At 34.3% G+C, this 13,862-nt stretch overlaps 1 protein-coding gene across 1 annotated transcript in view; it reads left to right on the top strand.

Annotated features, from left to right (window-relative positions):
* LOC138430945 (disintegrin and metalloproteinase domain-containing protein 2) overlaps positions 1 to 13,641 on the top strand; it is a 124,036-nt gene extending 110,395 nt beyond the window's left edge. Inside the window, exons 16-20 of the mRNA XM_069573002.1 lie at positions 1,205 to 1,388; positions 5,594 to 5,671; positions 5,904 to 6,054; positions 12,258 to 12,417; positions 13,608 to 13,641. Coding sequence (XP_069429103.1) covers positions 1,205 to 1,388; positions 5,594 to 5,671; positions 5,904 to 6,054; positions 12,258 to 12,417; positions 13,608 to 13,641 — 607 coding nt within the window. The remainder of the gene's footprint in view (positions 1 to 1,204; positions 1,389 to 5,593; positions 5,672 to 5,903; positions 6,055 to 12,257; positions 12,418 to 13,607) is intronic.
* Positions 13,642 to 13,862: the final 221 nt, after the last annotated feature.

The following is a 13,862-nucleotide window of genomic DNA, read 5'->3' as shown; positions in this document are numbered from 1 at the left end:
GAGAATATGTGTTATGTTTGAAAAATAGAAAAGGAAATGTAAGTAGATTAGTAATTTTTTAAATTTTACTAATTTTTAGATAGAATAAGCTCAGAATCATGTTTAAGAACAACAGCCAAAAACTAATAATAATAAAGAATTGTTAAAAAGTGATGACTGAATAGGAAGTGGGGCTTCCCTGGTAGCTCGGCTGATGAAGAATCCACCCGCAATGCAGGAGACCCAGATAGGATTCCTGGGTTAGGGAGATCCCCTGAAGAAGGGATAGGCTACCTACTCCAGGATTCATGGGCTTCCGTCGTGGCTCAGACAGTAAATAATCCACCTGCAACGCGGGAGACCTGAGCTTGATTCCTGGATTGGGCATGGGTAATCTGCTCCAGTATTCTTGCCTGGAGAATTCCCATGGACAAAGGAGCCTGGTGGATCACAGTCCAAGGGGTTGCACGGAGCCAGACACAACCAAATGACTAAGCACAGCACAGCACGAAGTAAGAAGCAGCTCATAATTACTAAGATGTTATTATTGTTAATAACACAGGAAAGACCCTCATAATTTTCAGTTTCACAGTTAATTGCATAATCTCTTAGCAAGCCTTAATACTTTATTTCAGAGAAGTCAATGGCACCCCACTCCAGTACTCTTGCCTGGAAAATTCCATGGATGGAGGAGCCTGGTGGGCTGCAGTCCATGGGGTCGCTAGAAGTCGGAGCAACCACTTTCACTTTTCACTTTCATGCATTGGAGAAGGAAATGGCAATCCACTCCAGTATTCTTGCCTGGAGAATCCCAGGGAAGGGGGAGCCTGGTGGGCTGCCATCTGTGGGGTCGCACCGAGTCAGACACGACTGAAGCGACTTAATAGCAGCAGCAGCAGCAGCAGTAACGCTTTATTTGGGCTTTCCATGTAGCTCAGTTGGTAAAGAATCTACCTGCAATGCTGGAGAACTGGGTTTGATTCCTGGGTCGGGAAGATCCCTTGGAAAAACGAAATGGCAACCCACTCCAGTATTCTTGCCTGGAGAATCCCATGGACAGAGGACCCTGGCGGGCTACAGTCCATAGGGTTGCAAGAGTCGGACCCAACTTAGCACAATCTTTCTTTCTCTTCGTGCTTTATTTAAATCTTTTTCCTTTAGAATTGATATTCTAATATTCCTCTATATTGACAACTAATGATTTTTATTTGTTGCTAAATTATAGGAATGTGAAATGTGGAAAAATACTATGTACATATAGTAAAACACGGATCATTTATGTTGAAAATGCCTCTGTTTTGTATTCCAACATAAATGGACAGCGCTGCGTTGGACTGGATTATGCTTACGGTACTGAAGGCTCAGAAATGATGTGGGTAAAAGATGGAACTGTTTGTGGTGAAAGTAAGGTGTGTGGTCTTTTATTTCCAGGTAATATACTAATTTCAAATTTTAAATGCATACACGGTATTTTTCTCAAGTTAAATGTGTATTTAATTTCAAAAAATAGGAAAATAGAAAGTTTTGAATGAGAGAAATTTTAAAAGAAAAAACATAACCTGCTATTTACTGTTCTTTCACATATGTTAACTGAATTGAGAATCATACTGTTCATTGACAGTTTTATTATTTCATGTATTTTTAATGTCATGAATTATATTTTTACATAATTACTTAAAAATAATGATTAAAGTAAAAAAAATTAAAGAAACATATGCTCATTTTAGTGATTAAAATGATAAAGGATTCACAGAGTAAAGGAAAGATCAATCAAAGGGATGAAAATCTGAAATACAATTACTCTCCATTTTCTATAATGAACTTTCCATTAATTCTTTTAAATTGAAATAATTGATTTACAATATTGTGCTAGTTCCCAGTGTACATCATAGTGATTCAGTATTTTGCAGATTATATTCCGTTATAGGTTATTACAAAATAATAAGTCCCTGTGCTATGCAGTATATCTTTGTCACCTATCTACATTATAAATAACACCTTATATACTATACCATTTGTCAGTATTTGTATACTATACAATTTGTACTATACTATACAATTTATACTCCTAATTTACCCCTCCCCACTTGGATCTCTCCTTTGGAGAGTTCTGTTTCAATTTTGCATATACATTCATTTGTATCCTTTTTAAGTTTCCACATATAAGTGATATCATATAGTATTTGACTTCCTCCATCTGACTCATTTCACTAAGCTCATCCACATGACTGAGAACGACAGTATTTCCTTATTTTTATGCCTGAGTAATATTCCCCATTCATATTTCTAAATATTACATATTATTTATAAATATTCAATTATTTATAAATATATTTATATAGATTTTATATTTTTAAAATCGCATTTATAATCCAGTAGTCTGTTGATAGGCACTTAAATTGCTTCTGAGTCTTGGATATTATAAATAGTGCTGCTGTGAACATTGAGGAATATATATATTTTTTCAGATTTTTTTTTTAATTTTACAAGATTGTATTTTTTTGAATTAATGTCTTTCTTTTTTCCAGTTGTATACCCAGGAGTAAGATAGCTGGGTTGTATGGTAGTTCTAGTTTTACTTTTTTAAGGAAATTCCATAGTGTTTCCCATAGTAGCCGTACCAATTTATATTGCCAGCAAAAGTAAACAAGGGTTTCTTTTTCTTCACATCTTCCCCCAACATTTGTTATTTGTAGAGATTTTGATGAAACTCATTCAAACAGGTGTGAGGTGATACCTCATTGTAGTTTTGATTTGTATCTCTCTAATAATGAGAAATGTTGAACATCTTTTCATAGGCTTGTGGGCCAAGTTTATATTTCATGTGGAAATATGTGTATTTGGCCTTCTGGTTTTGTTTTTATTTTTGTTTTGATATTGAGTTGAATAAGCAATTTATATATTTTGGATGGTCTTCCCTGGTGGTTCAGTGGTAAAAACTCTGCCAGTGCAGGAGACATGGGTTTGATTCCTGGGCTACGAAGATCCCTTGGAGAAGGAGATGGCAACCCACTCCAGTATTCTTGCCTGAAAAATCCCATGGACAGAGGAGCATGGCAAGCTACAGTCCATGGGATCACAAAAGAACCAGACATGACCTAGCTACTAAACAACAACAGTGTTTTGGATATTAACATCCTGTTGGTCACATCATTAGCAAGTATTTTCTCTCATTCCATAGGTGTCTTTTGCTTTGTTGAAAATTTCCTTTGCTGTGCAAAAGCTTTTAAGTTTAATTAGGTCTCATTTATTTTTTTTTTCTTTTGTCTTAGGAGATTTATCCAAGAAAACATTGCTACAATTGATGTCAGAGTATCCTGCCTATGTTCTCTTCTAATAGTTTTATGGTTACTGGCCTTACATTTTGGCCTTTAAGCCATTTTGAGTTTATTTTTATAAATACTATGAGGGAATGTTTCAATCGTATTGCTTTTTGTGTTGCTAGCTAGTTTTCCCAGTACCACTTGTGGGTAAGACTGTCTTATCTCCACTGTATAGTCTTTCGTAGTTTTTCTCCTCTTTTGATAGGATGTGATTTTTTTGTTGTCGTTGTTAAAAATTGGACTTCAGAAAACACAGCCACTTCTCCCCAAGTTTACAGTCGGCTCTGTGCTCAGGTAGTCCTTTTGTAATTTCTTGGGTGCTCTGAGCCTTGAGAGTAGCCTGAGGAGAAAACTTGTTTTCTCTGAGGGTTTTGTGAATATGCATCTTTCCTGTGAATATGCGTGTCTTTGTGGCTTTTCTCATTGCCCGTATACATGGACATTTTAGAAGCTTTATTTTTCCAAACAGTCTCACCATGGTTGCCTTGGAGCCTTATACTGTCGACAGTATGTCTCCATTCATTCTCTGCCCCCCATGTCTGCAAGTCTTAGTTTTCCTGAGCAGTGTCTAGCTGAGATTTGAGTCAAGTGGAACAGAAATTTCAGTCTTTAAGCAGTTCCCAGACAGATGAGAATATGAAAAATAAGATATCCTCTGGAAACTCTGCGGCTGCCTTCTCCGCACCTAGACTGTGCCATATACCAGAGGTAGTGGGACAGCGTGAACAAAATGCTACAAAGTTTTCTAATGTTTTGGTGTGGCTATTTGTTTGGTCGTTTGCTTAGCTGTTGTGGTCCTCTGACTACTTCCAGAGCTCCTATGGGTTGCTTTAGCAGTTCTTCTTCCCCTCCCCCTCTTCCCCTTCCTCCTCTTCCTCCTCCTCCTCCTTCTTCATCTTCTTCCTCTAACATCTCTAAGGGAGAACAACACTTGGGGTGCCCAGTGCACCATTTTGCTGATGTCACACTCCAGATTAATTTTTCAGGATTTGGTAAAAATCTGCTTTTAATTCTGTCACTGGTGTATGGTGCATATAATCGCTTAAATCCTACGTCCTTTGCCACTGATGACCACAGCGGGAATCGCTGGCTTCAGGTTTGGGTTACTTTTGTGAAATCACATTATCTCACATTTTCTGTGCAAAAATGATTTTCATTTTATCTCAAGTACACAGTATTATTTGACAGTACAAGTAAAATGAAGTCTCAAAAAATAATATTTCTATAATTTGGGGCTTTATGTTAGCTTTCTTATCTCATCAGTTGTACCACAACCAAGAAAGTTAGACATGCCAGAAACCCCAGTGTCATTGCCTATCTCTCTTTTCATTCTTTATATACAATTTATCACTAAACTTGGTGAATTAACTCTATCTCAAATACAACCGCTGTTTTTGGTCAACACCACTATGCTCTCAGTTTCACTCTAGGTTGTCATTTTTCTAGACTACTGCAATGTTGCTCTAGTTTGTCTCTCTATATTTTCTCTCACTTTTGCATTCTCTTTTTCAAAATTTCCTTTTTATCATCCTTCCATCTTCCAATTAAATCTCTAAATATGACTGATTGTTTACAAGTTGTAGACCAACTTTCTGATCAAGATTACAAGACACAAACATATCCCCCATAATAACTTCTGTCACATCACATGTAGATTGTGTGTGTGTGTGTTTCTTTACCTTTTACAGCAATATGAGCAATATAAGGTTTTTTTGTTATTGCTATTCACTGCTGTGTTGTCAGGGCGAAGGGCATTGCAAGACTCAAATATTTAGTTAATGTTTGAATGGATGTTCTTTGTGTAACAGTTGCACTGCCCTTAATATTTTTTAAAAGTTACATAGTAGATATGATATAATCATTTTGAAGATTTATTCTTTTTCTACAAGTACTTTGCCTTTCATTTCTATGCTCGATTGAGTCCTGTTCAAAATCAAGGCTCAGTAAAAATGTTTTGCTATCTTCATATATTCTTTGTTTTTTATTATTTCATAAAACTACTTTATTATAGTATTTTATGACATATTACCTTTGCTTTCATTTCATGTCTGTACTTCCTATCCTAGTATAAGCATAGAAGATGCTTTTATTTCTTGTTTTACTTTCAGATAATCAGTCTCATCTAGTGCTAGAAACTCAGTAGCACTATGAATTAACCACTTAGTAGTAGTATGTTAATATTTATTATGAAATGGATACCTCTTATGTCTGTACAATACGGAATCCTTTTAGTTAGATGCCAAGTACAAATGGTGGTTCAATTAACTTACTTTGGGACATTCCTTTTTTAGGTTTGCCGCAATAAGCAATGTGTAGATTCTTCATACTTGAATTATGACTGTACTCCAGAAAAATGCAACAATGAAGGTGTAAGTATCAGTACTATGAGACACAGAGTATATATCATTGAGAGTGATCTTCGGAAAGCAAACACATAGATAAACACACATATACATACACACACACACACACACACACACACACATTCATAAATGAGGTAAGAAAATCAGCCTTATCTGACCTGTGTATTTTTTCAAAATTTTAATGAACACAAATAATTGTAGCTACTTACTTTATAAGGTGATATTTCTCCTGTTTCAGGTGTGTAATAATAAAAAGAACTGTCACTGTAACCCTTCATATTTACCTCCAAATTGCCAACATTCACTTCCAAGATGGGAAGGTGGGAGCATTGACAGTGGCAACTTTCCACCCTCTTCAACTGATGGAGCTGATACTCTTAGTGGACCCGGTAAGTATTGATAACAAATTGAAATTGTAATTCAGACAATATTTTAATGTGTTAAATTTGACAAGGTAAATATTTTGTCTACTAATTTATATTTAGACTATGCTTGGACATCAAATAATAAACCACAGATGGCTATTTTACTTCCAGAGGCTAACGTGTTACACAAAATATATGTTATAAATAAGATATGCCAGTAGGGACCCAGGCAAGAAAAGAGAAATCACTTTAGTCTTTCATACAGAAGGAATTAAGTACAAAACATGAGGTAGGGTAACACGTAAGAGCAGATATGAAAGCTAATCAGAGAACAGTGAGGCAATGTAGAGATTAGCAATGCAGGAATCCATTACCATTTCGTAGGGCTGAAAGGACAATAAATGGAGATGGTATTACTAGAACCGGAATCTAAGCCATCTTTCATGACATATGACTATGGTTACGGATACCAGGATCCAGAAGACAGGTAGAGGTACAGAGACACAACTGCAGATGCTGGAGATGGAAAGGGATCAATACCATGAGAACTTCAGTCTGCCTGCTCTCCAAATTTTATCCAGTGAATCCGTGAATCCCATCAGCTAAATCTAACCACAAGACAGAAGGGTCAGGAGCATAGGAAATGTAATTTCCTACAATCTTTTGTTGAAAGTAGAGGTGGATTTTAGAGCACACCAGTATATCCAGTATTGCTTAGGACTTTTATACAAAAATTTATATTTGCAGAAAAGCAAAGCCGGTTTCTCCAGATTTTGAGCCAGACTTAGTTCTTAACATTTCCACATTTATTCCAACTTTTGAAGTATAGTATTTAAGACTATTTATTAGGGAATATGTTAAAAAATTATAACATGTATTATCAAGCTATTTCTATTTTAGTGGGAACAATTAGCTTATCTTCAGATTCACTGTAATTAACTGCTTCTATCCATACACACACACGCCTTTTCCCCCATGAGAAGAGGAGAGTATTCTTTCTTAGCATCCAAGTTGGCCTTCTGATTGGGCTTTTCAGAATACTAATTCTTGGAACTCTCATTATTGGAATACTCATTCTGTTGAAGATGATTGGCTGTATTTGAAATTTGACTTTGAGACACAAAAATACAACCATGCAACTAAACCCTGCACAAACTCATGCCACACAAAATTCAAAAGAAATGATTGTTTAAGTTCCTAAATTTGGGGGTACTTTCTTGCACAAGTGCTCTCTAGATGGTGTATTTATATTTGTATAACAAGAGTCTAAAACATGCTCCATTAGCTTTGGAATTGGATGGTTTGTGGAAGGCAGAACAGGAAACCTTTGAAGACTGTCAGTATATGTTGACATTGTCTCAAGAGGACTGTTGGTGAGCAGTTCAAGGACAGCTTAAAACACATTATTAGAATAACTGAAGTTACTGTTACCAAGATAACTAGTAGAGTCACATTCCTTATGTCAAAAAGCCCAATCTGTTCAAGTCCAGGATGATTACATTCAGAAGAAACCAGCTCAGAAGTCTGGGGCTTGGAAGCTGGTTTTGAATTCCTACTCTACCAGTTGCTTCTGGGTCACATGGAACAAGTATTTAACCATTTTTGTGTACCAGTTGTCTCATCTGTAATTTAGGAATGATTATGTGAAAACAATCTTAAGTGTTATTTATTGTAAAACACTTGATATAGTGCCTGACACATAGTAGGAACTTCATAAGTGTTAGATAACCCCCTCCCCCCAAAAAATTCAACTTTGGAGTGTCTAGAAATCAGCCAAGTAGTACACTTAACTCTTAATGATGCTGTTTTAGCACTAACTCCGTCGGAAATGATATGACTGTGATCAGAGCAGTGTTATAAGTGGGTTAACCCTAAACTCTGAGTATCGTGTAGAGAGGTAGGGTCAGTTTTAGGTACAGATTTGAGCTGATCAGTGAGAAGTTTAGGATCAGGAAAGATGCAGAGTGGTACCACTTGAAACTAAGGAAGGGAGAGTGTATAACTTTCACCAGATGTTTTTTTGGACCATGCGTACTTCTGACCATCATCTGAGCCTAGGTTAATGGAGCAAGGAGAAAGTCCCGTCATAGCTCAGGAGTCACTGCGTTTGGTCTGACTTAGTCTGCAGCTCATACTTCACACCCTGCTCCTCACTCCTGTGATTTCCTGTTTGATTAAATGACCCCTTGCCTGTGAATTGGATACCAACCACACTATCAAGTTTGCTGGCCTGGACCCAGGGAATAAGGGAAAATTTAAGAAGAATCCCAAGTTTCTTGGATTAGGGAGTTGGTCTATGCCTGCTCTCCATCACTGATGGCACGTCACCTCTAGGGAACTTGTCTATCTTGCTTTTGCCAAAACTTTGTCAGAACAATGAGTTTTGTGTTAAGCATGTTTGAGAATATTTGGAAATAAAATAGGATGGCTGATGAACAGGCTGTCTGGAGGAGAGTATATAAATACTGACATGCTGGGAGATACACTGCTTAGTTATTTTTTGCCATCAGTTTAATAAATATTTGCTAAATTCCTATGTAAATAATTTTATTTTCTGAAAGTCACAGAAAGTTCTCATGGAGACATACTGTCAGAGAAAATGGATACATGAAAATGGAAAATATAATTAATTAAAATGATCATCTGTGAAAAATAAAAAAAAAACAAAAACAAAAAAAAAGAATTTGGAGAAATGAGAGCATTTATTATGAAATGGTGAATTGTGAGGCACCTTTGCTGCCTGTGATAATGTGAAAAATAGAATTCATGGTTCTTGTCAACAAAATTTCTAGGTAGATTGTAATGATTTCCAGTTTGGGCAACTGAAGTTACCTATGATAAAATGCAAGGAGACAGTAATTAATAATGAAGGAAAAGTTAAATTTTCAAGTAAAATGTATATTTATATTCATAAAAGAGTTAGAATTTTTGGCATGAAAATAGAACATTTTTATTCCTGAAATCTTCCAGAAAAACATTTTTAAAAGTAAGACGTGGCTAACAACTAAACTTAAGATATTTAGTAATAAAATTGGATCTCAGATAAAGATTTTCAAGCATATGTTAAACCCCTCTGTTAAGACCTCAGAAAAACCTTAAAGTAATGCTTCTTAGACACCTTCATCTATACAAAAAACACTTTTAAGTATTGTATTGGACTGCCTTATGAAACTCACAAACAATAAGGCTACAATAGGTTATTTTATGGCAGCCTCACAAGGGTCTAATATAGACAGACATATGTCAGAAAGATTTGTGGATGTGGTCTCATTTAATGGAGTGTATTTTTCATTTGATACATAAGAAATCCACACATATTTTAAGGAATTACATCAACTCAGGCTGAAAATGATCAAAATACATATGTTCTTCAAATCCTAATTGAGTATGGGTTTCAAGTATACTGATAAAGCTACTCAGCTGTGAAAAGTGTTATAAGGGCTATTTCATGTGGAAAAGGAATTCTAAATCATAGTATAATATAAAGAGTATAACCAAGAAATCAAAAGCCAAAATTTCATGTTCTGTGTATTTGTGATTTTAAAAACCAACAAAATTAACAGCAGCAAGATCTACAGTTTTCACAGGTTAATTCTGGCATGGTTTTGCCAGGAAGAAATATCATTTTAAAAAACGGTGGTGAAAGTGACACCTATCACCTCGTTGGTTGAGGAAAACATATCCCTAATGACAAATCCAGAAAAGAAAGTTAACAAAGAAAAAATTACAGAACAATATACTTAATTAACATAAATGCAAACACTCATTTGAAAGTCAATCAGTACCATTCATAAAATTAATAAATATTTTAAAGTATATCATTTTCTCATTTGTTGCATGAAAGTCATTCGACAAAATTCAACAACTATTTATGAATTTTTAAAAGGCAAAAAACTGTCAACAGAAGTAAACAATATAAAATCAATATAAAAAAGCATCAACAAAAAGATTTTAGCTAATATATCTTATATTTTATAATTATATTTTTTCCAAAACTGAGAGCAAGGCAATGAAGTGTGCTCTCACCATGTCAGTACTGTACTCTAAGTCCTAGCCAGTGCAATAAGTAAAGAACAAAATATCAGGAGCATAAAGATTAGAAAGAATGAGATTAGACTGCAGACAATATGATTAGTTATATCAAAAATCCTAAGGATCCTACAAGAACACTTTTAGAAGTAATAAAAATCCTTTGAAAGGTCAAAGAAAATGTTTAAAAGTCAGTAGTATTGCTATATACTAGCTGCAGTAAAATGAAAATCAACTTAAAAATCAGTCCCATCTATAATACTATCAAAATATAAAATATTAGGAATAAGCTCAACAAAAGATGTGCAATATTTTTACACTGAAACAAACAAAAATGCAGATAGATACTAAATACACAAATAAATGGATTAATATCCCATGTTCATCTGTGGAAAAGTTTATTATTGCCAATATGTCAATTCTCACCAAATTAAATCTATAGATCAAAATACCTAATAATAAAAGCATGCAATATTTTAGATATCAATAATTTGATTATAAAATACACACAAAAGTGCTAAAATAACCAAAGAGCTCTGGAAAAGAACAAAGAAGGATGATGTAGTCTACTTGCCTTATATCAAACTTAGGATAATATAGTTTTATATATTATCCTATATCCAGTGAGAGACTATTTTGGGGGGTAGAAGCAAGGATGTGGGGAGTTTAAGAGCCTTTACTAGAGTTTCTGAAGTAAGCCAGAAAGAAAAACACCAATACAGTATTCTAACGCATATATATGGAACTTATAATAATGGTAATGATAACCCTGTAAGCTAGACAGCAAAAAAGACAGAGATGTATAGAACAGTCTTTTGGACTCTGTGGGAGAGGGCCAGGGTAGGACAATTTGGGAGAATGACATTGAAACATGTATATTATCATATGTGAAATGGATCACCAGTCCAGGTTCGATGAATGATACAGGATGCTCGGGGCTGGTGCACTGGGATGACCCAGAGGAACGGTATAGGGAGGGAGATGGGAGTGGGTTTCAGGATGGGGGACATGAGTACACCCATGGTGGATTCATGTCGATGTGTGGCAAAACCGATACAATATTGTAAAGTAATTAGCCTCCAATTAAAATATATAAATTTATATTTTTAAAAAAAAGAGACTTTACTAGAGTTTCTAGTAGTCATGTATGGATGTGAGAGTTGGACTATAAAGAAAGCTGATTGCCTTAGAATTGATGCCTTTGAACTGCGGTGTTGGAGAAGACTCTTGAGAGTCCCTTGGACAGCAAGGAGATCAAACCAGTCAATCCTAAAGAAAATCAGTCCCGAATCTTCATTGGAAGGACTGATGCTGAAGCTGAAGCTCCAATACTTTGTCCACCTGATGCAAAGAACCGACTCATTGGAAAAGACCCTGATGCTGGGAAAGATTGAAGGCAGGAGGAGAAGGGGATGACAGAGGATGAGATGGTTGGATGGCATCACCAACTTGATGGACATGAGTTTGAGTGAGCTCTGGGAGTTGGTGATGGACAGGGAAGCCTGGCGTGCTGCAGTCCATGGGGTTGCAAAGAGTCAGACATGACTAAGCAGCTGAACTGAACTTAATATAGATTTAGTATACAGTTACTATATACTAAAGGACAAAAATAGTTCAAAAGGGAAGGAAAGTCAGTTCAAAACATTGTATGTTAACAACTGAATGTCTACATAAGACCAAATGAATCTCAGAATTATAACTTGCTCCACAATTCATAGGGGATTGATGATAAATCTAAACGTAGAAGCTAACACTGTTCTTGAAAGAAACATGGGAAATGTCTACATGACCTTGAGATAAGCAGTTTCTTAGATAAAGCATGAAAATGCATATCAATGCAATGAAAGAATTTGCAATATTTCTTCCAAAAATAGAGCACTGAGGGAAAATTCAATTCTTAATTGAATCACTATAATTCTTTTCATCTATATTATGAGACTGATCTGTAAAGAGAACCACATGGAATAGGAGGTTCTTAATAAATAAGCAAGGAATAGAGGACTGTTATGTAAGTGTTATTATAGAGGAGTCTAACTTTACGCACTTATGATGTCAACTTATCCATTTCATATAAAAATTTTAATTGTAAAATTATTAAATGCTTTAAATTCTTATTCCAATAGTTATAATAAAATGCAGAAATGGTTTTGCTATATTCCTGGTAGTTACTTTCAAATCACTGGTGTTTTCTCTCCTAGATAGTCGCTACATTGAGAATGTTTACCATTCTAAACCTACGAGATGGCCATTTTTCTTATTCATTCCTTTTTTCATTATTCTCTGTGTACTAATTGCCACACTGGTAAAAGTGTATTTCCAAAGGAAAAAATGGAGAACTGAGGATTATACAAGCGATGAGTATATTAATTTCATATTTAAGATCCGTTACTTTTACAGTTAGTTGGCCTACATAGTAACTTATCAATATATAACATTATGGTGATACAACCAGTAGTAATTCAGATTATATATTTATCTTTCCATGTAAATTCAATATGCAATATATTAATGATCAATATAATGAATAATAATAATGTTTTTTAATCTTAAAACAACTTGGACTCTGTTAAGAGTAAATTTAAGTAGCAATGATTTCTGGTTAATGATTATCTTCTTTTACTATTTTATCTTAATTATTAAGTACATATTAGATATCATTGTTTACTTTTTAATATTTATATATTTCAAAGACTTTTGCAAACGCATTTTATTAAAAGATAGCATGGAAATTTAGGAGAACAGTTAGGCTTTAGGGAACTTCAATAGAGGCAGCCAGAGGTGGAAAAGGTTAAAATATAAATAAAAATATATTAAAGTAAAATATATAATAGTAAAACTGAAAAATCTAGGTTATAACCATGGCTACTCTACAGAAAAAAAATTTTTTATTTAATAACCTACCTAATAAATATCTGAAAATATTCTTCAAGAGTAAAACAAATATCAAAATTGGTTTACTTCTTTTCATGGAAATTGCTATGAAATAATTTCTGCCTTTGAGTTTTATATCTATGCTTTTCATTTTACTCAAGATGAAATGAATTTTATTAGAACATTTAAAGAACTTTATTAACATACTTAAAATTGATAATATAAATTAAAAGAGAATACATTTCATAGAAATATTTTGAAAAGTTTATGTAAAACTGCTGAAATAATATGTGGCACATAAAATAGTCTCATAATTCTCGTAATACTTAAACATATTAAAGGAATTTTCTTATTTGGAAGAGTTTATTGTGGGAAAATGAGCAGAATGTGAATGGTAAACAAATGTAAAGCTATTTAGCTAATAATGTTTTATATATATAAATATGATCTGAGTTCATTTCCAGGCAAACTTTTACTACTGTTCTTTTTCTCATATTAGCCTTGCTTATCATTGAGAAATACTCTCAGGGGTGAGACATTCTTAAGTAGTGGCTGCTCCCAAATCTCAGCTAGGGATTCAAAACTGTTTCAATACTGCTAGATACTATAGAGTGTTGTAGAACTATTTTTGAAGAAAATGCAGTTTTAAATGATCATTTTTATTTTTAAATATATAGGCAACTGGAAAGTGAGAGTGAGCCCAAAGAGTAGCCTGAAAAACAAAGAGTCTATGACATCACAGTAAGTATCAACTAATTTTAGAATGAGAGGGAGGAACAGAAACAGAAAATTTAAAGTATTATGTAGATAGAAATAGTATAAGTGTATATTAAATGAAGATAGTAATATAGCTGCATATAAGAAAAGTCAAATTGAAGGATATTTTTCAATATTGTAAGCTATATCATAGACATGATAAACTTGTCATTTAA

The sequence above is a fragment of the Ovis canadensis genome, chromosome 26 (genome assembly GCF_042477335.2).
Source record: "Ovis canadensis isolate MfBH-ARS-UI-01 breed Bighorn chromosome 26, ARS-UI_OviCan_v2, whole genome shotgun sequence".
Lineage (NCBI taxonomy): Eukaryota > Metazoa > Chordata > Mammalia > Artiodactyla > Bovidae > Ovis > Ovis canadensis.
The sequence above is the reverse complement of the archived record's forward strand: the minus strand, read 5'-3'. Positions and strand labels throughout refer to the sequence as shown.